We start from the raw sequence: 26,891 nt of genomic DNA, 5'->3' as shown, positions 1-26,891 counted from the left end.
CTCCATGGCAGCTCTTAGTCCCTATCTGCTACATAGCAACAATTCATATATGAGTATGTCTTCGTTAAGTATGTAACAGGTGCTTTCAAGGGTATTTACAAGCATGCCGCAAAGTGATGCTTGGAGATGAAGATGAAGAAGAGGAGGTTCTGTGCCCCCCCTTAAAAAAAGATGTTTTAATATGGTTTGGGAAGTTCGCACATATGCCCTAATGGGTCTACTCCACCCCTAATTTTCAAACAGCACATTATCCGCTTTACAACTGCACGATTCCCTGCATTCCCAAAACACACTTTGTAGATTCTTTGCCACAGAATCATAGAACTGCAGGGTTGGAGGGGCCCCCAAAGGCCATCTAGCCCAACCCCCTGCAACACAGGAATCACAGTTAAAGAAGGTCAGGCAGACACGCATCCAACCTCTTTTTAAAAACCTCCAATGAAGGAGAGCCCGCCACCTTCTGAGGGAGTCCATTCCACTGTTGAACAGCTCTTCCTGTCAGAAAATCCGACCGAATGTTTTGTCAGAATCTCCTTTCTGGCAATTAAAATCCACTGGTTCGGATCCTTTGCTCTGGAGCGACAGACAACAAGCTCGCTCCATCTTCCATGTGACAACAACCCTTAAGATATTTGAAGGTGGTTATTATATCTCCTCCTCTTTAACAAGATGGGGAATTAAGAAGCTGTGCTTGGGTGTTCCTCTGACTCTTGGAACATGGATGAAACGTGGTCTGCGGCACTGGTCTCCAATGGGTTGGCCTGGACCCACTAGGGAGTCTGTGGCATGATCCAAGGTGGGTCATAACAGGAGCGCCACCACCATGCAAATATGTGGGGAAAGATTAAGCAGTGGGTTCCCAAATGCATGCTTGAGCTGAAAGTGGATCATGGGGTCTGAAATACATGAAGCCACCTACAGTCATATCTCAGGTTACAGACGCTTCAGGTTGGGCATTTTCGGGTTACGGACACGCCGAAACCCAGAAGTACCAGAATGGGTTACTTCCGGGTTTTGCGCATGGGCAGAAGTGCTGAATTGCAACCCGTGCATGCCTCCCGCACGGATCACGTTCGCAGCCTGAGCATCCACTGTATTCTACAATACAAAGGGCTGCACCCAAACCTCTGCCTACTTTTGTCTCTGGCCCCGCCCACCTGCCCCGTCCCCTGGCCTGGGTTTCCTCATAAGGGACCTTGTGCTGAAAAGGTCATGTAAATAAAGCAGAAACTGGCCGCAATCAAGGGGGGGGGTTGCAACTTTGGGAACGTTAGGAAGCTGCCTTATACAGAGTCAGACCACTGGCCCTTCTAGTTAGGTATCGTGGCTGGCGGCAGCAGCTCTCCCAAGGTTTCAGGACGGGATTCCTTCCAAACCCCGCCTGGAGATGCCATTGACCCCGGAGCCTCCTGCAAGCTCAGTAGATGCCCTGCCACTGGGCAATGGCCCTTCGCCGAGAAAACAAACATGGCCTCAATGCTTTTGGGGAACCAGAGAGAGAAAGAGGGGGGAGATTTCCAGCTGTGACAGCTCCTGCTGTCGTTCCACCGAGGGAGGCTCGCCAGCCTCGCAAACGTGTCACTTCATTTCGCATTGCCAGCCCGCCCGCCGCATGCTGACAGGATTTCCCTTGCCTCTCTCCTCGCAGGGAGAATGGTGTCGCCGGGTTGGCAGCTAGCTTTAAAGGCGGGCACATCAGCAGCCCAGCCATGCGTGGCCTAACCGCCTCTCCAGGGGTGCCCGAACACCGTTCCCGGCTACGACCCAGTGCCCCTGCCACCAGCACAACACACACACACACACACACACACACACACACACACGAGCAGCAGCAGCAGAAGAAGAAGAAGCAGCATTCCTGCCTCTTCTAGAGTCACACTCAACTCGGCTTGGAAAAAAATGCTGACGGCAAAGACTGCCAAGCAACCAGCTCAAAATCAATACAGGCCCAATGTCCTCGTTTATTCCTCCGAGTGCCGTGAGAGGGGCTCGCCCGTACATGGCCACGCCAAAAACATGAACTAAAATCCAGATTTGCACCGCAAGGGACTCCCAAACACAACATTAAGAACTGCCTCAGTGGGACGGACTGACAGAGTCTGCGGAGTCTGGCATCTTATTCCCACCAGCTGTTGGCCACATGTCCCAGTGAAGCTCAAAAGCAAGCCTGTGGGGTGATTTGCTCAGCACGAGAGCCTCCACTTCTAGCCCAAGAATGCTTCTTGGCTACTTGGCTCTGCCCTGCCTCTACATTCAAAGGCAGCAGTGCTTCGGAATACCAGCTGCTGGAAACCACAGGAGCTCTTGTGCTCAAATCCTGCTGGCCGGTTTCCCCAGGCATTTGGTTGGCCACTGTGATAACAGGATGCTGGATTAGATGGACCACCGGCCTGATCCAGCAGGGATCTTCTCATGTTCTTCACAGACGGTGATGCAACTCAGGCCACTGCCTGATTTCTGGGTTGCTGAGTTCTACTCAAAAGTAGATTCATTGAAATTGATGGACCTCCATTAGTCTCACATTCATTAACTTCAATGGGTGCACTCGGAGTAGGATTAGCATTAGAGACAACCCAGTAGATTAATGAACTAGTTAGGGGAAACCATTGAGCCTAGTGAGAAGACACCCCCCCCCCAAAAAAAAGATCTCTGAACTTTATTTAAGCTTTCAGCACCACCAGAGGTAATAGTGAAGGCTGGTCATTTTTCTTCCTTGTTTTCAACCAGTTCATTTTTACTTTGCCTTGTATTTGTTATGTGTTATGAAGTCTATATTATTTCACTGACCCACCACCCTTTGCAAGTCACAGAAAAACCATGGTTTACTGGGAACATGCTGGTCTTGGCCATTGTGCTCCTTCCCTCTACTGCAGGGAGGGTGCAAACCACAATCTTTAATTTAGCATTGTCTGAACCAAGGATGGGGATTTGCTTGCCCTCCCAGGAAACCACAGATCTGTAGCTAAAGCTTTTTCCTGGCTTTAGCTTTCCTACATTGGCTCCCAGTATGTTTCCGAGCACAATTCAAATTGTTTTAAGCCCTCAACGGCCTCGGCCCAGTATACCTGAAGGAGCATCCCCACCCCCATCATTCTGCCTGGACGCTGAGGTCCAGAGCCGAGATTCCTCATTGTGAGAAGCAAAGCTACAGGGAACCAGGCAGAGGGTCTTCTCGGTAGTGGCACCCACCCTGTGGAATGCCCTCCCATTAGATGTCAAAGAGATAAACAACTACCTGACATTTAGAAGACATCTGAAGGCAGCCCTGTTCAGTGAAGTTTTTAATGTGTGACATTTTAATGAATTTTTAATCTTTGTTGGAAGCCACCCAGCCAGATGGGTGGGGTACAAATAATAAATTATAATTATTCAAGGTACGTCAGGAGCAAAACAAACCTCAGTCTCTAGTCTGGACACAATGACTGGGTTCACATGTCACGTTAAACCACAGTTTAGTGTGAATGAGTTGTAGTCGCACCGCACCTGGCCAGGGAAGGCTGTTCCAAAGCAATCAAAGTGCAAACCAGGGAAGAAGTGCAGAACCGACTGCTCTTTTGAACAGCAGCAGTAGCAGAGACACCCTTCTGGAATCTGCATGCAGGCTTGTGCTAAATCATAGAGTTGGAAGAGACCACTGAGGGTCATCTAGTCTAACCCTCTGCAATGCAGGACTCCTGCCCACAGCTGTCCCTGGTTGGGCTCAAACCACCAACCTTCTGGTTAACAGCCAGGTGCACTGACCCATTGTGCCACCTGAAGGATCTGCTAAACTGTTCATCCAGTGATCTTAATAAGCAGCAGAAATAAAGATGTGCAAACAGCCTCACCAAACGGCTGCTAACAGGACCTCCCAACGCTCGGAGCCTTTTGCTTTCCCTTTGTATATTTCCGTATTTAGAAAAAAATATATAAAAAACCCCCTTCCAAAACCTATCCTCACAACTAGCCAGCAATTTCCAAATGCTAAAACACACCGGCAGCGAGTGCCCAAAGGGATGCTCTTTTCCTAATTCCCTTGCAACTGCGAGTGGGGGGCTTTCCCGGTGTGCTCTGGCTGCTATAACTCCCGCTTTCAAGAGAACAAGACAACTGCAAACCCCTAGTGGCCAGAGGGGAGACTGCGGCTCCCCCACCCACCCCAACTTCAAAGTCCCTGCTGTACCTTTGACAGACAGACCGCCGACAGCATCTTCCCCCTCTTCAGAGTCACTGTCCAGCTCAAAAAGGTCCTTGAACTCCCTCTTATCGTCATCCTTCTCTTCGCCCGGCTTCTTCCGCTTGATTTCAGGTAGGTTCAGATCTTCCATCTGTGCCAGGAGAACAGAAAACTTTATTCCTCCCCGTTTCAGTCAAAAGCATATAGCAGCAGCATGACAGCCCATATAAATATATCCCTTGCCCTTTAACTGAAAAGAACTACACACACGATTAGGACAGAGGCTGGGGAACCCATGACTCTCTGGACACTGTTGAATTCCATTTCCCATCAGCCCCGGGCAGCATGGCCAATGGTCAGCGATGACGCAGCTGGCAGCCCCGCAACATCAGGAGAGGCCATAGTGCTCCCCCCACCAGCATCCCTACAGTAAAGGTTCCTGGGAGCTGAAAACCCCACCCAGAAAGGAGGCTCACTGTTATGTCTCTGCATGAGTGGATGCTTGGGCTCTTATTAAGATTACAATAGGGATGGCCCTCTAGTTGTTGGGTTTTTTTGGACCCTGGATTAAAGGCTCCAGGAAGCATACCCAGGAAGCTGGAAGCACATTACAGTGGTGCCTCGCAAGACGAAATTAATTCGTTCCGCAAGTCTCTTCGTCTTGCGAGTTTTTCGTCTTGCGATGCACGGTTTCCCATAGGAATGTATTGAAAATCAATTAATGCGTTCCTAGGGAAACCGCCTTCAGACCAGGTCCGGGGACAGTCTGTCCCCGGACCTCTTCTGAAGGCTGGGGGGGGGGGGACAAGGGCTTTTCTTCCCACCCCCAGCATTTTTAAAAACCCCGGGACAGCGGAGGACTTCTCCCCTGTCCGGGGGATCTTAAAATGCTGGCGGGCGGCATTTTAAACTCACCCCGGGACAGCGGAGGACTTCTCCGCTGTCCGGGGCGATTTAAAAGCCCCTGGGAAGGCAGGTAGGGGGGACAAAGACTTTCGCCCCCCGCCCGCCTTCAGAAGGTGTTCCCGCCCCCCCGCCCGGCTTCGGAGCAGCATTCCGAAGCCCGGCGGCGGTGGGAGGAGGCGTTCCCGCCCCACCGCCCGGCTTCGGAGGAGGTCCGAGGACAGTGGGGAAGACGCGCTGCGCTTCCCCGCTGTCCCGGATATTTCCCTATGGGCTGTCGTCTTGCGAAGCAAGCCCATAGGGAAATTCGTCTTGCGAAGCGCTTCCAAAACGGAAAACCCTTTCGTCTAGCGGGTTTTCTGTCTTGCGAGGTACCACTGTATTATGATTATTTATTAAAACAGGGGAGGAGAACCTGTGGCTCTCCAGATGTTGCTGGACTCCAGCTTCCATCAGGCCCATGCCAGCACAGCTAATTGTTGGGGATGATGGGAGATGTGGTCCGGAAACATCTGGGAAGATCTCAGGTGTCCCATCTCTGGCTCAGAAGGACACTGACAAGAATGATTCCATCTCCATTCTGTTCAAAGGGCATATTCCAGCCAGGCAAAATTACTCAAGGAGGGTGTGAAGGAGGGCCAGGAAGGAGTGCGGCCTAGGAAGAGGTATGTGGTCTGAGGAACATTCTGAGGATCAGAGAGAGAGGGCCGGGGGGGTCTGTATTTGGCCCCTGAGCCTCAGCTTCCCCATCTGTGTCTTACCCGCTCTTTGCCACTGATCTCCAGCTGAATCTCCTTCTCCCTCAGCTTCTTCCAATGCACATAATATGTCATCAGCGGAGTCCCTTCCTCTCTGACCTTTTTCTCCCATTGCTCCTGTCAAGGTAAGCAAGAAAATACCGTTGTCAGCCGCAAGTGATCACCATCTTAAGAGCCGGCATGTGAGCATATCTTCACAGCTTTCCCCTCCCCCTGGAGGCAAGTCATAGTGTCTGCATTCCTATGCCCATTTTACAGATGGTGCAGCTGAGGACTGAAGGGGAGAGGGCAGGTCTTTGCTCATTAGGACTCCAGCAAAGAAATCACTCAAACAGTCGTTTGGGCATCCCCATGATTCCTTGCTATAACAAAAGCCACTTTGATCCACTGGATTAGTGCAGCCAAGAGAAGTTTTCTCCCCCCCCCCCAAGTCTAGCACAGCTGTAAGCCTACAGGCCAACCATCTCAAAACCTTGTCAGCAGATGGATGCTGTGTAAAAAGCTTTCTGTGTGTCAGACCAAGTCAAACAGATTCCCCCACATCCTCGCTCAGAAACTGATCATCAGAGATAAACGGCCTCTGAACAAGAAAGCCCAGAAGCACTGGAATGGAGGAACCTCAAGGGTGGAACTCTTCTCCCCACGGAGATGCACCTAGCAACTTCGCAGAACAACTTCTGCTACATGCCAAAGACATACCTTTTTACCCCAGCCTTTGAAAGGCAAGGTATTTCATTTTGCGGGAACCACCTCTTTTTGCTAAATTTACACTGTTCTGTTGTTAAATGGTTTCATGCATTTTATACATACAAAATACTTCTGGAGGATCCCACAGCGCCCCCCCCCCAATCCCCGAACTAGGCCATCACTTGCCTTTACTGCCCCTCCTTAACTCCATCACAGTGCTGCCACCTTCTAATGCAGGGGTGGGGAGCCTGTTACCCCCCCCCCCAGATCTTGCTGGACTCCAACTCCCATCACCTGACCACTGAGCCATGCTGGCTGTGGGCTGACCCAAGTCCAACAACATCTGGAAGGCCACACAAGCTCCACCCCCCACCCCACCCCACTCTACAGGGCTGTGGTCACGGACAGCCATAGAGGTCTCTAAATAATTTTATCATAAAGGCCAGAGATCGTAAGGGATTTCCACCGCAGCCTTAAAAAATATTAGTGGGCGTCATGAAACGAGAGCTCTGGGTTGTTGTTGTTTTTGTGGGCTGATCTCTTTTTCACAAGTCGACTCAAGCGATAGTCGGCATCCACGCCCAGCCCTCCTCTTCCTTCCTGCCTTTGCGCGAGGCTCCACCAAGCGGCAGTCAGAGCCCCTCTCTCGAGATGCTGAGCCAGAGAGAGAGAGAAAACAGAGACTCACCACAGCCTCCCGGTTAGCGACGCCAAAGGTGGCTTTCTGCCGCTTGCCGGTGATGTAGGCAGAGTTTTCCTGCAGCTTCTCCAAGAGCTGACGGATCGTCTTGCAGTAGTTGGCAACTTTGCACTCCTTCAGGAACGACTTTAGCTGCAGGAAAGGAAGGAGACATTCCACGAACTGATCCCGTTAAATTCCCCAACTCTGCTCCTTACAACTTTGTATTTCGCAGTACGGCACAGCTGCCAAAAGAGCAGGAAACCATGGAACGCAGGATCCCACAGGAAGCTGCCTTGTACAGAGTCAAGCCACTGCTCCGCCTGGCTCAATACCATCTACACTGACTGGCAGATGCTCTCTACGGTTTCAAACAGGGAGTCTGCAAAGAATCGAACCAGGGACCTTCTGCAGGCTTTTCCACTGAGTCACAGCCCTTCCCTTAAGGAATAGGAAGTTGCCTTATACTAAGTCAGACTGTTGGGTCCATCTACTTCAGTATTGTCTACACTGACTGGCAGCAGCTCTCTAGGGTTCCAGGCTGGCCCCTACCTGGAAATGCCGGGAACTGAACCTGGAGAGCTACTGTAAGTCAGTGCAGAAAATACTGAACTAGATGGACCAATGGTCTAACTTCCTACCCCTGCCTTACATGGCCCTAAGAAGGGGAGGGGGGAGCAGACCCCCGCCTCTCATTTCTAACTGATTGCAGCTTGAGGTTTGAACTTTGTTCGAAGCTAGCCATTTGCATCTTTCTCTCCCCACTAGTCACTGGTATTTTGGGCTCAGAAACACTCGCCCCTGCCCCCTGAGCTGCACATTTAGGCAAAGCATGGCATGCCCAGAGTCACCCCAAAATCGTGGAATTCACTTGTGAGTGGGGATGGCATCACAACATCAGCACATCATGCTACAGAAGGGAAGGAGGACCCGATATGGTGCTATGTTCCTTATAAACATGTTATTTGGAGCTAAGGGTACGGGGTTAGAGAGATCCAACTTTTCGGACCACAATCCACCAGGGCAGTTCTTCTGCACATGCTCTATTGAAAGGATCAGGACCTGTGCAAGAGAAGTTTCCTTGGTACGTTATATGCCTTGCAGCCATAGTCCCCCAAATTAAAAATAAAAATGGGAAGCTTAGAACCAAAAAAAAGTTCATTTAGTCCAGCATCCTGTTGGCCAACCAGATGCCTCAATGGGAAGCCCGCAAACAGCACCTGAGCACAACATCAATTCTGCCCCCCTGCAATTCCCAGCAACTGCCATTTATTTTATTTCTTTATTTTATTTGTTGCATTCATACCCCACCTTCGCGCCCCCCCCAACGGAGCTCAAGGCGGCTTACAACAGCTCTCCCACTCATTTAATCCCCACAACAACCCTGAGAGGTAGGTACGGCTGAGAAGTAGCGGCTGGCACAAGGTCACCCCACCATGAGCTTCATGGCCGAGTGGGGAATCGAACCCTCATCTCCCAGGCCCTAGTCCAACACTCTAACCCAGAGCTTTCAAACTGTGTGACATTAGTGCGTCAGCTGCAGTGCGTAGCTGCGTCGTGTGAACACTCCCTGTTCACCTCCCGGGGCTGGGAAGGGGTTAGTTTAACCTCCAGTTTGCTAGTTAAAGCCACCCAAGTTAAGTAAATAGGTACCGCTCTGGCGGGAAGGTAAACGGCGTTTCCATGCGCTGCTCTGGTTTGCCAGAAGCGGCTTAGTCGTGCTGGCCACATGACCCGGAAGCTGTACGCCGGCTCCCTCGGCCAGTAAACCGAGATGAGCGCCGCAACCTCAGAGTTGTCCACGACTGGACCTAACAGTCAGCAGTCCCTTTACCTTTAAGTGACCAGGGCAGGGGCGTCTGGATCTGACAGCAGCTGCCAAGCACTGGACACAGACACAGAACTTTGCTACACACAAAGCCAGCTCAGCATCCAAATGAAGGGTCCCAAATTCTTTCCTTAAGACATTCTTTCTCCTTGCTTCCTTCCCACTCCCCCCCTCTCTCTCTCTCTGTCTCTCACAGTCTTTTCCCCCAGGGCATACGGATGGGGATGAAGCTCGAAGCCTGCGTGTTCGTGCTAATTGCAAGCATCCCCCCTGGTTGCTCCAAACAGCCAGCCAGCTCAGATTATCCTCAGAGATTGAAGGAGGACAGGCAAGCTGTTCCTTCCCTACAAACAACCTTCTGGGGCAAGCAGGACCACCCCAGGGTCCCTGGGCAAAGGGTCCAGGGGTTAAAAACCAAACGTTCCCTCTCCTCTGCCCACTACAGCCTGATTCCCTAGAAGGTTGTAAAAGTCTCCTCTGGAGATCCTTCCAGGCTACAGCCACGTTTCGTGAATGAAGCAGGCCAGGATGGGAGTCCAACCCCACGCCCAGAGGGAGGGGGTGCAGGGGGTGGAATTCCAGGAAAGGCAAAGCCCTGCAGAGGCGTCTTTAAGAGAGTGGAAAGGAAAGGCGTTCCCCCAACAGCACTGCTGCAGACAGGGCTCCCACCCAAGCAGAATGGGAAGCAGTGAGGACATTTTTGAAAACACGTCACTTTCAGAAACGGCCGTAGCTCAGTGGTAGAGCATTTGCTTTGCATGCAGAAGGTCCCAAGTTCAATCCCCAGCATCTCCAAGTAAGGCTGGGAACGTCCCCTGCTTGAAACCTTATCAGTCAAAGTAGGCAATTCTGAACTGGATGGCTGCTATTTAGAAGTGGACACTTGGGGAGAAAATGCAACTTTTTAAAAAAATGTATTTAAATGAAAATTTCCACATGGAATTTGAATGTTTTGAAAAACTGCAAACTAAATTATTTACTTTGTTGGTAACAAGCCTAAATCCTCCTCAGAGCAGTCCCACTAATGAACCAGATTCAGTCATGGCTATAGATTTCAATGGGTCTACTCTGAGTAGGATTGGGGCACAATCCTTAGTTATTTAGTTGTGGTTTTATAAATGGTAAACAACCAAACTTTCTTCAGAGCACAATAAAATGAAATAAGCTAAGATATAAAAGATCGACAAACTCAGCAAATTAAAGGCTAGCCCTACTCAGTGTAGCTCAATTAAAGTTAATGGGTCTACTCTGAGTAAGACTTAATTGGGTCGCACCCCAATAAAACCACTTCTACAATTATTATTCTGTGGGAAGGGCTGTAGGACAGTGGCTGAGCACATGCTTTGCATGCAGAACGTCTCAGATCCAGGCATGGCAGGGACTATCCCCCGTCTGAATCCTTGGGAGAGCTGCTGCCCATCAGTGCAGACCACACTGAGCTAGATAGACCAATGGTTTGACTCAATATAAGGTTGCTTCCTATGTTCCTAGTGCAGAATTTGGGACTGACGGGTGAGCACATACAAAAGTGATGCAGACCAGAAATGGGGCATGTTTACTCGCCGCTAATAACCAGACAACTTCCTGGATGAGCAAAACTTCTGTAGGTTGTCAAGTCTCTGCACTATCATAGACAGGGAACAAGCTCAGTCAGGATCCCCATTATAGAGGGACAGGGCTAACCCAGAGAGAGAGGTGCCCTTTCACCCAAGGCTAGTTTTTTGACACCTGGACGCACCTGGAGAATAGTTGGGAGGGCGAGCTCTGGAAAACCGATTGTATAGGCCTGGCCGTGAAGATACTCCAGAATCAGGTCGTATAGCTGGTCAATGAGGCCATCCTGTGTGGGGAAAAGCAGGAGAGGGGGCACTTGTTAGAAAGAGAGAGGAAAAGCAAGTGCTTGTATTCTGCTTTCCTTCCACCACTGAACTCGAGACAAAGTATATGGCTTCTCCACCCAGGTGATCTCCCAGCCAGGCACTGAGTGGTAGGGAATCTTCTTTGCATGCAGAAAAACCCAGTTCAAGCTCCAGCTTCAAGCCCTCGCATCTCCCGGTGTGGCCAGGCATGTCCCCTGTCTGAAATCCTGGAGAACTGTTGCCACTCAGTGTAGATAGGCCAAAGGAGTTTTCTATGCACCCATTTCAAGGAGCGCTGATTTCAGAACCATGAGGACTGGGAACTTAATGCTCTTTTTAAAAGGAGAATCATAGGTCAGTCGCAAAGCACCACTCTGAGCTTCAACCTCAAGCATCACCAGTTACCAATGATCAATCAGGTAATGGAGAGCGGCATCCGATGAGAGGAGACTGTGGTGGCTGTGGTGCTTAAACTACACTTCCCATCATGCCTGTTCAATGGCTGTGCTGGTAGGGGCTGATGGGTGCTGGGAGTCCAACAACAGTGGGATGGGGCATCAGACGGGTGAGCCCTCCCAAGACCCTCTGCCCAGTTCAGCTCTTTTATATCAAAGGACACCTGCACCTTTCATACAGCTGGCCAAATCACAGAGTCCAGACGTTACATGTATAATGACTCATAGTAATTACTTCTGGTGATGCTTAATTAGACTTGGTTTCGTAATTAATTAGGTGGTGCAAACGGGCTTATGGTTAAGTCGTATTCACTGCCCGCAGGGTGTCCCCCCAATTCTAATTCTATAGTACTCAAACTAAAAATTTTCCTAGAGAACTGCAGCTCAGTGGTACAGCATCTGCTTCGGAAGCAGGAGGTCTCAGGTTCAATCCTTGGCACCTCCAGGCAGGGCTGGGGAAGAATCAGTATCTCCCCCCCCTTCCGCCCCCAAATCCTTCTGCTTCTAGTTATTTGAATGTTTCTTTGAAGGGCAGAGTATAAATAACCACACAAGCAAATATTGAAGATTAGGATTTCATAAATTTGGCATTTCAAAAGCAGCTATTCCAAAAAGCCAGAGGCTGGACCACGCCACCTCTGCCCCCAAAGCCCGCCCCTTACCCGGAAAGCCTTCTCCTGAAGATTGGCATTGGAGAGCTTCAAGATAACGGAGAAGTTGATGGGTTTTGAACTCATGCGTCCCGGTTTCTTGTTGAAGTCTACCTGCTGGAAAACCTATGCGATAAAAAGACACAATCTAGTATTTACTATTTGCTCAGGAAGGAGTTTGGTGTCATGCTATTATAATCGTTCTGATGGCACAATGATTTCTACTTGTCAGATAGAACAACTCTCCTCTCCCACCATCACCCCCTTTGCTGTCCTGGGACTCTCCTGAACCTCCAGAGGGAATTTGGGAGATGTGTGGAGGGTGTGCCAGGGGGGTGAGAAAGCCCCATTGCATTAGCAAGAATCTTCCTCTAGCAAACCAGGTTAACTGAACCCACCATTCAAAGCTGTTGGTATACATGCCATTTTACAGAGTGTCAAAGTTCCTGAGGGTACAATTTTTGCCCCTCACCCAACTTCCTGAAAGCTCCCCTGCCACCACCTAGGGGTGACCCAGAAGCTGCATTCACACATCACAGGAAGCCGAGAACTCTGGCTTTGGGGCGAGTGAGTAAACATTGCAGTTTAGTGCAATGCCTGAACCTGGCTCGCCAGCCAGACTTAAGGCAAGGTTTTGCTTCTGGGTTATACTTCCGGGGCCGTTAAAGAGAAAAAGCAAAGAATCACGCTGCACAAGCAGAATGGCCAACCAAGTCAAAGCTCTCGGCTACGAGATGATGCGGGGTCAATGCTCTGTAATTCTCAAGGACCCTGTGAGGCTGGGAAGTGACAGAGAAAACAGGTGCCCTTCTCCCAAAGCCACCCTGGTGAGGTCTATGGTAGAGAAAGGATCCGAAGAAATATTTTAGATGCGATGAAAGGCTTGCTGTGGTTAGAGCACCATCTCTAGGTAGGGCTGGGGAATGTCCCCTGCCTGAAACCCCCTGCAGAATTGTTGGCAGTCAGTGCAATGAACTCTGTGCTAGATGGGCCACTGGTCTGACTCTGTATAAGGCAGCTTTCCTGTATTATTCGCTTCCCCTTAACCCCGCCATTTCAAACAAATGAATCAAACCCCAAACAACACAGACAGTGCTGTATCATAAACTCCTTTTCAAGCCTCCCTTAAATTTCAGAAGCAGTTTGATAACTAGCACCGGGTATGTGTGTGTTTCTGTGTGTGTGTGTGTGTGTGTGTGTGTTTCTGTGTGAACAAACAGCAGCCCAAAGCTGCCCCCACCAGAGCTCAATAAGCTAAACTGCAGAGGGTATGCAGATGTTGGGTCTTCCTTTGCTGTGCAACACCTGGTGGAACAATATTCCACCTCCCCTCCATCTTCCAGAATCACTATTCATTCCCTTTTCCATGTCCTGGGCCTCTCTTTCTCTCCCACCCCCCACCCTTGGAGTCCAAGCAATGGGGCCCCCACACATCCATCAGCAACCCACCATTTAAAGAGTCAGCTGAGTGCATTTGTGTCTCTCCTCTTGTGACTCTCTGAGCTTATCAGTTAACCTTCCTTATTCCTACATCCCAACCCTGCAAACACACACACCCAAGGAGTGCGGTGGGGGAAAGAGATGGATTTTAGATTGTCAGAGCAGCCCTGCCCCCTATGGGGAGGTGGGGGGAGCAGGCGAGCTAGAAGGGAGAGAGACATGGGGAAAAGTTTTCCCACCTTAATTTACCCAAACTTGCCTTCCTGTATTAAGTGTCTGAACAAGGGATACTGCCGGTGGAACGAACCTCTTGGCAGTCTGTGTGAATTGATTCTTTAAGTATGCATTGTTATTCTTTTACACTGTATTTATGTACACACAGAGAGAGTTTTTATCGTTTAAAAAATTGCAATCATTTTTTTCAATTTTAAAATATTTCTGTTTCACGTATGCTTTTATTATACAGCAAATCACTCCAGGAAGCAATCCCTAAACGGAAATAAATAAATAAAATCAGCTTCCGAAGTGCCGCCCAAGAATAAGGAATGCCCTCCAGCATCCTCTTAAACATAAGCAGAGCCGGATAATAAAATAATAGCAATCATTAGCTGTAAAGTAGAGCCGAATCTCAATCTCCTTTCAAGTAGGACTGAATCCCAGCAAGGACCCACCTTGTTTTGTTTCTTCTGATTGTAAGTTGTTCTAAACAGTTTTTAATACTGTAATTTAAAGTCGTCAATCCCTGCTGGGATCTTAGAGCAAAAGTCAGGGGGTAAATAATTGACAGCAGTAGCTTTGAGCAGAGCCCTATCCTAATAACAGCAATAATAATAAACTTTTAAGTAGAGCCAAATTCTACGATTCTACGAAATCCTCTGAAAAAGAATAAGAATAAACAGTAGGACCCCCTTCCCTGAGCCCTGCCCCCTACCCAATACACTGAGACCCTTCCAGAGGCCCACTCAACCTCTCCTGAAACATGTCTCACCCCTCAAGAGAGGGAGAGCGAAGGGAGAAGCCGCCAGTTGGGGGGGGGGAACAGGGCAGGTGCTCTTCGCGCCAGAGCAGCCAAGGCGGCTGTCAAGGCCCATCACTGACACGACTCTTATCTCCGGTGGCAGGAGCCAGGGGAATTCCAGCACCTGGAGGGGCGGCAGGAGACGTGCAGGCTGTCAGCGGCGGGTGGTGACAAGGGCACGGGGGAAAGCAGAAAGGGGGGGCAGCACGGTTAGAGAAAAGAGGAGCCGCAGAAGGCCCCTTTCCCTCTGTTACTTTAGGATGAGAGCAGCAGGGAGGGAAGAGTAATTGCATCCTTTGTCATGCAAACCACACGCCAGGATTCCGGAGAAATTCATTTGAACGGTGGAAATAAGGTGACCTCAGAAGATGGGGCTGGCTCTTAGGAACATAGCAGGCCTGTCTAAATAAAAAAGAATGGTCACACACACACACAAACACAAACACACACCCTGCCCCTGGACAACCTAAGTCCTTGCATGGAGAAAACTAGCACTTCAGGGTTCTGCAGTGGTGATCTCCTTGGTGTGCCATTTTTGACACGTAGCAAGTTTTGTTTCTGAAAGGGAGGAGGGAATCAAATACATGAACACAGTAACATAGAAAGCTGCCTTATACCGTCAGACAATGGGTCCATCTAGCTCAGTATCGTCTGCGCTGACTGGCAGCCACTCTCCAGTGTTTTAGGCCGAGGCCTCTCTCAGCCCTACTTGATCATCATTTGCATGTAGAGCATATGCTCTGAACTCGGGACCTCGCCTGCGACACAAGTGCTTAACTTCTGGGGAAGTGGGGGGTGCTGGCTCATCTTCAGTGGCCTAGTCGCTCCCAACCTGCGAATCTTAGACAAGAACAGCTCACAGGCTGCTGTGGGGACAACAGCTCAGAGGCCTAAACTACCTCACATTGCTGTTGTCAGGACAGCATGATCCTACTCAGAGTAGACCCACTGAAATCAATGGACGTGACTAATCCTGGTGCATTGAATTCAATAGGTCTGCTCCTGAGCAAAACTAAGCTGGATGAATGTGTGTGTGTGTGTGTGCACGCGCGTATCTATATACTGTTGTTTAGTCATTTAGTTGTGTCCGACTCTTCGGGACACCATGGACCAGAGCACGCCAGGCACTCCTGTCTTCCACTGCCTCCCACAGCTTGGTCAAACCCATGTTTGTAGCTTCAAGAACACTGTCCAACCGTCTATATTTATATATCGACAGTTGTACCTTGGGTCAAGAACTTAATTAGTTCTGGAGGTCTGTTCTTAACCTGAAACTGTTCTTAACCTGAGGTACCACTTTAGCCAATGGGACCTCCTGCTGCCGCTGCGCTGCCAGCATGTGATTTCTGTTCTCATCCTGAAGCAAAGTTCTTAACCCGAGGTAATATTTCTGGGTTAGCAGAGTCTGTAACCTGAAGCGTATGTAACCTGAGGTACCACTGTATCTATCCATCTCTCTATCTATCTTCTCACAAAAATACTGGAACAAGAAGATTGAAAGGAAGTTCCGCATTTTGCGAAGCTTATTCCCACACAAACGCTTCCTTCTTATAAAGGGGCTGCTTGTCTTTGGCGAAGAGTCATGAACCAGGATCTTTCCAACGCAGGCGCTCAGTCCATGTGCGCCGTCCCCACCCGCCGTGGGCGAGCTCCCTGTTGCATGAGCCCAGCGCCATCGGATGTGGTCGCTGGCGGAAGCCAGGAGGAAAAGCACGCTGAGACCACGGGGGCGGCTGGGCTGATATATGTGGCTTGCCACGAGGGAGGAGGCGTCGCCGCTGGGACCCTGTTATCTACCGGAGGTTGAGGGCTGGGAGCTCGGCAGCGCAAGCGGGGAGCGAGAGGAGGAAGGAAACAGATGCACAGAGGGGAACAGCCAAGAAGCCGCAAGGGGTCCGGGAGAAAGAGAGAGAGAAAGAAAGACGGAGAGAAAGAGTGCCGGGGGGGGGGGGGAGGCCTTCGCTGGCCGCTGCAGGCGGAAAGGATGTGGTTAACAAACGGACGTTTGCAACGACATAAAAAAATAACCACAGGAGGGTTCTTGCTTCCCAGCAAACCACGGTGGCTTGGCTAATTCCCAGGCAACGGCCTCTCCCCAAACCACCACCCCTCCCCGCCCCAAACTTTGCACCGTCTGCCGTTTCTCCTTTTCCTTCCCACCCTTCCCTTTAAAAGAGCACAAATAGCCAGATGCCGGGGGAACAGCAAAGCGGGACAGTGTGTCGAGGGGGCCCCATAATGAATGCAAGCAACAGATCCTGCACAGAGGTTGCTACACAGCTGAGTTACGCTGTAGGATTTGCTCCCAAGTCCGCATTCGCAACCCATGTTTCAATCACTGCAATACCACTTGTGACAGTTGTGGCTTCTTCCCACCCCCCAAGTAATTCTGGGAACTGTAGCATGTTAAGGGTGCAGAGAGTTATTGGAAGAATCTCTACTCCCCTCACACGCACACATACTGTGCAGTTTTAGCAACCAATTCACAGGGAATTCTGGGAACTATAGTTCTGTGGGGGGGGAAGTGGGGGGAGGTCTCCTAACTACTCGCAGCACCTTTTAATGTTCTACAGCTCCCATAGTTCTTTGGGGCATGCATTGGCTGCTTAAAATGGTATCACAGCACTTTTTATATATGGTGTAAATGTGGCCCCACACGATGCAGTTCTCAAGAGGCAGCTTGCAGCTCAAATTTGGGGAAGGGGGCAGATTCCTAGGGGATGCGCAAAATTTGTCCCAAATGTGGAGGGCAGCATAGCAGCCGCCTTCAGCTCAACCCCTTGGGTCCGGTTACCAAGCCCAACTAACTGAAATAACTGCAAAGCAAAACTTAAGAGAGGGAGCCATTCTGGACCTGTAAGAATCGACATTACAGCTAAACCTTTATCAGGCCGACAACATTTCAAAACAGTGTGCAAGCTTTGGAGTCCTCCAGAACTCTTCATCGCCAGGCCAGATGGCTGCTGCTTTGGTACCAAGCCAAATTTAAGCTTTTGCTGTTAACATAGAAAACCCTAAACAAGACTGTTCTATACATTTAAACCTGCATCATACCACTTTGAACAGTCACAGCTTCCTCCCAAAGGATTCTGGGGACTGCGATTTGTTAAGAGTGCTGAGAGTTGCTAGGAGACTCCTATTCCCCTGGCAGAGCTTCAATTCCCAGAGTGGTTTTCTCAGTCAGTCCCTCTCTTCCCAGGGAATTGCAGCTCTGTGAGAAGAATGGGGTCTCCCAACAACTCTCAGCACCTCCTTTACAATATTACAGTTCCCATGATCCTCTGGGGGAAGACATAATGGTTTAAAGATTACAGTTCCCATGATCCTTTGGGGGAAGCCATAATGGTTTAAAGCAGTGTGATGCCGATTTAAGTGAATATTGCAGGCGGAGCCCAACTTGGGAGCAGTTTGTCCGAAAGACCAGCCTGCACACTGAAATCCACGGATGACGCTGTCTTGATAGCAGAGCCGCTGGTGGTCCACCCTGTGCCCACCTGGAAGAGGTCCTGAACACACAGGAAGCTGCTTTATATTTTATTACTGCGCCATGCATGCTGGTGAAAAGAGCACTCACCTCCAAGATAAAGGGCAAGACAGGAATGAATGTCCGAGTGCTCTCTGACAACAGGGTCAGGGCCCGGGCGCAGTGCATGCGCAGGGGGTAGAAGCGAGCTGTGGGCACCAGCCTAGCAGGGAGAGAAAGAGGAGAACGGTCATCAGCCACAGAATCAAAACTCTCAATCCTGCTATAGAGGTTTCTTCCATGTGAGCCAAACCTGAGAACTGATTTGTTGGCAGAACAGCTGCACATGTATTTCTACAGGCCTTCTAATGCACACTTTGTCCACCACCAGCATAAGGACAAGGCAAAGGAACAGCAACAATGGATGAACATAAGCAAAATGCAGTTTTGCATCTACTTCGGTTTGATTTGAGCCAGGGATGAACACTAAGGAGTTAAAAGCATGGTTTGAAAGTCCATGAGGCAGAAACTAAGCTAGTAAGGCCTCAGCCACTGATTTTTATTTCTTTACGCATTAGGAGGACCAGAAGTTCCCCACACCTGGACTAGAGGCTTCTGGGAGTGGGAAGTACTACTCAGAAAGGTGGCTCCCTGTTACATCTCTGCACGAGTTTCTGCCCTGGATTTTATTAAACTGGAAATGCAGCATTTCCTTTTTATTATTATGACATCTATATATAGCAGTTATGTATATAAAAACAGCTGAAATTACTGCATATATAAAAGTAGTGCTTAAAAAACAATTATAAATATTAAAACTGATTAAAAACTACACCAGCCTATAAAGTAAAATCCATGCAAGCCCAAAGCAGATTTCAAAAAAGTTTTTAGAAGATGGGTTGAAATACAAATGTCCATAGCAGGCATCAGAAAAGACAACAGAGAAGGTGCCTCCCTGTCGTCTCTCTGCATGAGTGGCTGATCTGAAGACTTGTAAAAGCAGGGATGGGGGAACCTGTGGCTCTCCAAGCATTACTGGACTTCAACTCCCATCAACCCCAACCAGCATGGCCAATGGCCAGGGATGATGGGAACTGGGAGCCTAACATCTGGAATGTCAAGAGTAGGCATAGGCAAACTCGGCCCTCCAGATATTTTGGGACTACAACTCCCACCATCCCTGACCACTGGTCCTGTTAGCTAGGGATGATGGGAGTTGTAGTCCCAAAATATCTGGAGGGCTGATTTTCCCTTGCCTGGTCAAGAGTTCCCCCATTCCTGGCACAATCAGGGACAGAGTTCAAGGGTCGCCATCCCAGAACAACTGCTCCGCTTAAAGAAACGTAGAGATCTACAGGAACTCACAGCTTTCTTCCTGCTTCTACACCCTCTGCAAGTCCTTCCCACTTTTCAAAGTCATTCCCCGATCACAGCTCTTGTTCTGAGAAGCAAATCACATCACACTGCTCCCCACTCCCACCCCCACAAAACGGCAACGGCGACTGCTGAGATTGTAAAAACCAACGAGGGCGAGAAACTGCATCAGCCACACCATATAAATCACACACCACCCCTTCACCCTCACCCCCACCCACCCACCCGCCAAATAGTGAAATAATTATCACTGGATCCATTATGGAAATAAATCTACTTTCCCGCCCCCCGAGACCTGGCAACCGGCGAAAGCGATGACGAAAACCTTCTACAGGAATTAATTGATTGGGGGATAAACCTGTTAAAAGGTATAGATTTACTGTAAACCAAGGCCATTAATTTCAGAGAGCGAGGCAAGGTGACAGCCGGCTTAAAAACTTCCCAGTGGCGAGGGACAGGCCTGGAATGAAGTATGTGCCAGGAGAGTTTGTCGCTGGACCAGCTGACCGGTGAGCTGCGAGACAGGAAAAGGCTGGAGTACGAGATAGGTGGTTGCCTGAGGAACACAGAAGCTGCTTTCTATCGACTTGGACAACTAGCTAGTATTGCCCACACTGACTGGCAGCTGCTCTCCAGGGTTTCCGGCCTAGAATCTTTTGTAGCCCAATCTAGAGATGAAGGTGATTGAACCTGGAACCTTCGCCTTACAAGGCAGATGCTCTTCCACTGAGCTACAGTCCTTCTTTTAATACATGGGAAGCTGTCATCTACTCAAACCATTGATCCATCTAGCTCAGTGCTTTCCAAACTTGGGTCTCCAGCTGTTGCCGGACTACAACTCACATCAGCCCTAGCTAGAAGACCAGTGGTCAGGGATGATGGGAATTGTAATCCAAAAGCAGCTGAAGACCCAAGTTTGGGAAACACTAGGCTAGCCTACTGTGACTCACAGAGACAGTGTGGCATAGTGGTTAAGAGTGTTGGACTAGGACATGGGTAGGCAAACTAAGGCCCAGGGGCCGGATCTGGCCCAATCGCCTTCTAAATCCAGCCTGCGGACGGTCTGGGAATCATCGTGTTTTTACATGAGTAGAATATGTCCTTTTATTTAAAATGCATCTCTGGGTTATTTGTGGGGCCTGCCTGGTGTTTTTACATGGGTAGAATGCGTGCTTTTATTTAAAATGCATCTCTGGGTTGTTTGTGGGGCATAGGAATTCGTTCATTTCCTCCCCCCATCAAAATATAGTCCGGCCCCCCACAAGGCCTGAGGGACAGTAGACCGCCGCCCCCCTGCTGAAAACGTTTGCTGACCCCTGGGCTAGGACCTGGGTTCAAATCCCCACTCAGTCCTGAAGCTCACTGGCTGGCCTTGGGCCAGTCACAATCTCTCAGCTGAACCTACCTGAGGGAGAGAACCTTGTACACCACTTTCGAGCTCTTTGAGAAAAAGGTGGGCTAAAAATGCAAATAAATAAATAAATGTCTAGGTAAGGATGGCAATGGCTGCTGTCTAAAACCCTGGAGAGCCTGTCCATGTCGACAGCACTGAGCTAGCTAGACCAGTGGTCTGGCACAGTATAAAGGGAGCTTCCTGTGTTCCTGGTTGGCAAATGAGACACCTTCTCTATACACAGAACCCGCAAAGCATAAATGTTTATCTGCTGCCAGCCAGTGTAGGCAACACTAAGCTCCCTACATTACTCTCAACCAAGAAAATTACCAAGAGGAGCAGTAGCCGCAGTTATATTTGTGGGGCAAAACCTTATTAAAACATTCTGGAATTCTGTGAAGACAGTAGGGGTGTGCAGTTGTGTACGTGGGGACACAAAAACAGTTGAACTGCACACTCGTGCAGTAAGTTACACGCAGTGTTCAACCAGTGTCTTGCCTGTTTACATTTCAGAACAAGTGCTGCGTAGTGGTTAGGGTGCTGGAGTAGGACTAGGGAAATCTGGGTTCCAATCCCCACTCAGCCACGAAGATCAGTGGGTGGCTTTGGGCCAGTCGCTGCCTCTCAGGCTAAATCTACCTCACAATGTTGTTGTTGTTGTTGTGGGGGGGGGGAGGTGTACGCCGCCTTGAGCTCTTTGCAGAAAATATTAACAGTGGCAGCACCAGAGCTAGGCAAGTGTGCCCACTTCCACACAAAGGCCTGTATATGTAGCGACAGCTTGTACCCGTGTTCAGGGTAATGTGTGAACAAGCCTAGCATCATGTCTGAATGGGGTTGCGGTGCGGTTGGTGCCAACGACAAATGAACCACGTTCAAACTGCCTGCCCGGTGGGTATCTTTGGGCAAAGTATTTTCAGCAAGAGGCACCTCAGAAATAATTACATTTTAAAAGAAAAAAAGATGGAACATTTGAAGAGAAAAGAAGAAAGGTGGTTCTGGGTATATGTGATTAACTTGGAGAGACAACCCCCCCCACCCCACCCGCCCTTATATTCTTCTCAGTCCTAACTACACACACACACACACACACACACACACACAAACACTTGTTCTTGGCAAAGCATTGTTTTTTTAACACAGCGACAGCCAAAATCCATTCTGGCAGCCGCACACAGCACTCTTGAACCCCCAGGCCCACATTCCTGCCCCACAACTCTTCCCTCAAATCTCTGTCAAACCGCAGGAAACGAAGGCCGACGAGCCCCACCCCCCCATGCGCCAGAGGGTGGGGGGCCTTCGGAGGCAGCGGGCGAAAGGAGTCAATTCCAGCTTCTGTCGGCAACCCCTGTGCTGCCTAGTTATCTTGTTTAAGCACATTTAAAATTCTGCCCTGGTTCCTGCCTGAAGCAAGAGAGCTCCCGCGGACGGCATTAGCTTCCACTCTCGTTTCTTCCGCGGCTCCCTTTCTCGAGGGCAAAGCGCCACCTTCTGGGCAGAAAAGTTACCAGCACGGTGCGCTTCTCAACCACCCGAGGTTTAGAATGAAAACAAGCCAAAAGCGTTCCTTCTAAAATCTGTTGCCATTTTCTTTTCTTTTCCACCCCTCTCCTCACATTTAAAGTCAACAACTTGTGAAAAGCCACTGTGGTGTAGAGGGGGGTAAGGACTGAAAGGCATTAAGAAATCGATCTTTATCAAATACAGTGGTACCACGGGTTACATACGCTTCAGGTTACAGACTCCGCTAACCCATAAATAATGCTTCAGGTTAAGAACTTTGCTTCAGGAACAGAAATTGTGCTCCGGCGGCGCAGCGGGCCCCATTAGCTAAAGTGGTGCTACCGGTTAAGAACAGTTTCAGGTTAAGAACGGACCTCTGGAATGAATTAAATACTTAACCCGAGGTACCACAGTGGTACCTCAGAAGTCGAATGGAATCCGTTCCGGAAGTCCATTCGTCTTCCAAAACGTTCAGAAACTAAGGCGCGGTTTCTGATTGGCTGCAGGAAGCTCCTGCGGCCAATCAGAAGCCATGTCAGACATTTGGGTTCCAAAGAACATTCGCAAACCGGAACACTCACTTCCGTGTTTGCAGCATTTGGGAGCTAAAACGTTCGAGTCACAAGGCATTTGTCAACCAAGGTATGACACTATTGTTTTTTCATGGTTGATGGCCAGGACTGATGGGAGGTGCAGTTCAAAAACATCTGTAGGGTCAAACCTTACCCTCACGTGTGACAGGTGATGAACCAAATTTCCAGAGCTCCACTGGAAGGCTGTTTTCAGCTGAAAACTCATGGTGCTTTTTAGCAATTTGCAGGAGCTACATCTGAAAACTATTCGATTTCTTAGTGCCATTTTGAGGCACGGCAGATGGCTGCAAGTTCAGCCCTTTGTATTTTCCAGGTAGGGCTGGGAGAGAACCCAGCTTGAATCTCTGGAGAGCTGCTGCCTTCATTGTAAACAATACCAAGATAGATGGACCAATGTATATTGAGATGGGCTCAATATAAGGCAGCTTCCTCCGTTCATATGTCTTAAGAGAAAAGCTTAATGAGTCAAAGCACTGGTCCACCCAACTCAGTACTGTCTACACTGACTGGCAGTGGCTCTCCCCAGGGATTCAGACAGGGTTCTCTCTCAAGTCTACCTGGAGATGCCAGAGACTGAAGCTGGGGGTCTTCTGCATGCAAGACAAATGCTCTAACTGACTGAGGTACAGCCCTTTTAAACATTCGTAAGAGACCAGTTTGAATTTTTTAAAAGTTTGTACAAATGCAAACAATCAATCTTCACAGGTTACTCTAGATCAGGGGTCTGCAACCTGCGGCTCCGGAGCCGCATGTGGCTCTTTTACACCTTTGCTGCGGCTCCAGGGCGGATACTAGCGAGGGGAGGAGGTGCATTGTGCGCCCCGAAACTCCCCACTGTGGCGGGTGCTGTACTGGCTGTGACGTCGCATGGGGGCGGTGCGTGCATTAGTCACGCACTGTCCCGACGTCACCTTCCCGGTTTTGCGGCTCCCAGCTTTTTTTTTTCTTCGGAAAAAGGGTCCAAGTGGCTCTTTTTGTCTTAAAGGTTGCAGACCCCTGCTCTAGATGCAGAATATGGATGGAACAAGGACCTCTTCATGCTCCATCCATATTCTGCATCTAGAATAAACAGCATACCTGATTTCTAACATTTGTGCAAACTTTTAAAAATTCAAGCTGGTCTCTCTAGATACAAACACCCTCCATTTTCAAAGCTTTTAGGGCCTGTTTTTTTAAAAAAACAACTTTTGCACACCATCCCAAGAGCCGTCCTCTTATGTGACAGTCACCAGCAAAATTCCGCTCCTCTCCTCCCAGGGACCTGCTGAGCTCACCTTTCCGGGAGGCCTCTGAGGCAGCTGATTTATCTGCTTAAGACAGGTGGAAAACTGCCTCAGCTCGTCCGCAGGACAATTAAAAGCCCCGCTTAAGTGACGGAAAGACATCTTGGGGGGTGAGGGAAAGAGAGAGATTGAAGGGGGGAGAGAGGCGAGCTCTGGAAATCGTTTAAACCTGTTTATCTTCATCAACACTCAGAGGAGCCTGGAAATGCAAGCAAGGTAGGTGTGTTTTTTTTTTTTTTAAACCAACCGTGCAATCTGGACACGGCATTAACAGGATTTCTGGAGATTGCTGGAGTTTTAGAAAATTTACTGCACACCCATTAGCCTCCAAGTGTGGTCCCAAAGCACGGAATCAGCTGGTGTGGGCCTGAGTGTGTTACGTGTGTGTTTCAAATAACAAAAACATTCAGGGTTCTTCATACAGGTATAGGTTTGCAGAAATATGTCAAGAGCATCAACAAATCTCAAGCGGCTCCATTTCAGGGGCCACCACTCATTCTGGACACTTTGTGCTTATGCTGGTTTATGATGTTCTAACCCAGGGAGAGCTGCCAACATGGTGCCCATGTGCACCAGTGTGCCCGCTGGTATGTCCTATAATGCCCACAAATAGCCTCAGTAAATTAGCCCTCAAAATTTCAGCAAGGGCTCAGCCTCTCCAACACTGAACATGCCCCCTTAAACATGCCCACATCTCACCGGTGCCAGGATTAGACGCCTGCCCTCTTTTTCGTTGCAGGTGCAAAGAGCTTCCTTTTTACCCTGTCTGCAAAACAGGCTGAAAGCCATATGATACCACTTTAAACACTCATTGCTTCTCCCAAATCATTCAGGGAACCATGATCTGTTAAAGGAGCCAAGAGTTGTTAGGAGACTCCTTTTCCCTCTCACAGAGCAAGAATTCCAGGGGAAAGGGATTATTAAACCACTCTGGAAATTGTATCCCTGGGAGGGGAATAGGGGGTCTCCTAACGACTCTGGGCACCCTTAACAAACTACACTTCTCAGGATTTTTTCAAGGAAACCGTGACTCTTGAAAGTGGCATGATACTGCTTTAAATTCATAGTGCAGATGTGGCCTCCGTGAGTGGCTGATGGAGATTTCTCCCCCTCCATAGGGCAGCTGTGCGGGATTGGGATTGCCCACCCTATTTTTGTTGGTCCTGTCTCCTCTCCCCCCCCCCTCTTTTAACGTGGTGGCCATTTTGCAACATGCCACCCACCTCCCAGCAGACATCTCGTGACAGGCACCTACGTCACTTTCTCAAAACTCCAAATGAAGCCCAGAAGGCAGACCAATGTCCATGAGCAGTTCAACCAGGAGATGTCATTGCCTTGGGAGTTGGGAAAGGAGGGAGCCCAGCTGAGACAGAGACTAGAGTGCCAGCGGCAGATGAGTTGACCACTTCCTGGTTCTCAGCTAATTGACCCAGATGGAGGAGCCTGCTGAACTCGGTCCGAGGGCCCACTGAAGCAGAAGCCATGGCCACCACAGGTGCTGTTCCTGAATCCAAGGGACCGCTTCCTCCACCCGCTTTCCCTAAATTAATATATTTTGAGAGTGGACTTGTATGTTTTAAGAGCCAGTACAGAATAGCACTCAGAACGTGGGACTAGGATCTGAGAGACCAGGATTTGATTTCCCCATTAGACCAGAAAGCTCACTGGGTGCGACTCACAGCCTGAGCTTCCTCACAAGGTTGCTGTGAGAATAAAGTGGAAACAGGGGACAGGATAAAACAGAAGACATAAGAGAGAACTTTCTTCGCCAGCTTGGGCTCCTCGGAGGAAAGGTGGGATATGAACACATAGGTTTCAAAAGGCAAACAAGCGAAAGGCAAGCCTGACACAGAGGAAACAAAAGACTTACTTAATGCAGCCTATGATGACTTGGGTCAACGGGTAGATCAAAGGCTCCATGATGTCGTTTGGGTGGATGGTGCTCAGGACGCGACACCAGAAGTACAGGCAATGGACATACTGCCAGTTGTAAACAGACTGGTAGTTTTCCTGAAGGGTGAGGAAAGAGGTAAATAGAGAGATCTTCTAACAGAGGGCACTGAAGAAACATAATTTATACAATTTGAAGGGGGGGGAGAGGATCTTATTCATATTATTTATTTATTTACCATTTAACTGCATTTACAAATCACATTCCTATAAAAACATACTGAATTCGTGGGATGACAGAAATACATATACAATAGATATAGAGGCAACTCCCGATGGACGAGCACCCAACAGCACAGCACCGAACCTGGAAGCAACTATAACGTCACTAAAACAGCAGAACACGGGAGGGGCAGAATGCCTTTTGCAGACCCCAATGTAACAATGTCAAATGCAATGCAGAATCAATGCAAATATGAATTGCATATCCTGCTTATTGACCATCAGGCTCTCAAAGCTGTTTACAAAGTTAAAAAAGCACAATTGTCACTTCTTATCATCTCCTCGTCTTGCTCCCAATACGTTATTCAGTGTTTCCCAAACTTGGGTCTCCAGCTGTTCTTAGACTACAACTTGCGGTATCCCTGACCACTGGTTCTGCTAGCTAGGGATGATGGGAGTTGTAGTCCAGCATCAGCTGAAGTTTGAGAAACACTGCCTTAAGTCAATGATTTGATGGGAGCTGGGAGTCCAACGACATCTGGAGGAGCAGTTTCCACTTCCCCATTGTAACCAGTCTTAATGAGAGACAGAGCAGGCACTCATGCAGAGACACAGCATGGAACCTCCTCCCTGCATGGTGCTCCTAGCTCCCATGAACCTTTAGATAGGGAACCTGTGGCCCTCCAGATGTCACTGAATTATAACATAATCCCTTACTACTGGACATCCTCACATCT

At 49.2% G+C, this 26,891-nt stretch overlaps 1 protein-coding gene across 3 annotated transcripts in view; it reads right to left on the bottom strand.

Moving 5' to 3' along the window:
- NOC2L (NOC2 like nucleolar associated transcriptional repressor) overlaps nucleotides 1-26,891 on the bottom strand; it is a 143,637-nt gene that overhangs the window by 15,833 nt on the left and 100,913 nt on the right. For all 3 annotated transcript variants that reach the window (XM_082229940.1, XM_082229941.1, XM_082229942.1), the window contains 7 exons: nucleotides 25,913-26,052; nucleotides 18,008-18,119; nucleotides 11,988-12,101; nucleotides 10,750-10,851; nucleotides 7,193-7,336; nucleotides 5,821-5,934; nucleotides 4,163-4,307 (listed from right to left, as the gene is read on the bottom strand). In XM_082229940.1, coding sequence (XP_082086066.1) covers nucleotides 4,163-4,307; nucleotides 5,821-5,934; nucleotides 7,193-7,336; nucleotides 10,750-10,851; nucleotides 11,988-12,101; nucleotides 18,008-18,119; nucleotides 25,913-26,052 — 871 coding nt within the window. The remainder of the gene's footprint in view (nucleotides 1-4,162; nucleotides 4,308-5,820; nucleotides 5,935-7,192; nucleotides 7,337-10,749; nucleotides 10,852-11,987; nucleotides 12,102-18,007; nucleotides 18,120-25,912; nucleotides 26,053-26,891) is intronic.

This window comes from Podarcis vaucheri (assembly GCF_965113315.1).
Source record: "Podarcis vaucheri genome assembly, chromosome: 7".
In the NCBI taxonomy this organism is placed as follows: domain Eukaryota; kingdom Metazoa; phylum Chordata; class Lepidosauria; order Squamata; family Lacertidae; genus Podarcis; species Podarcis vaucheri.
Note: the sequence above shows the minus strand (reverse complement) of the source record. Positions and strands in the feature narration are given on the sequence as shown.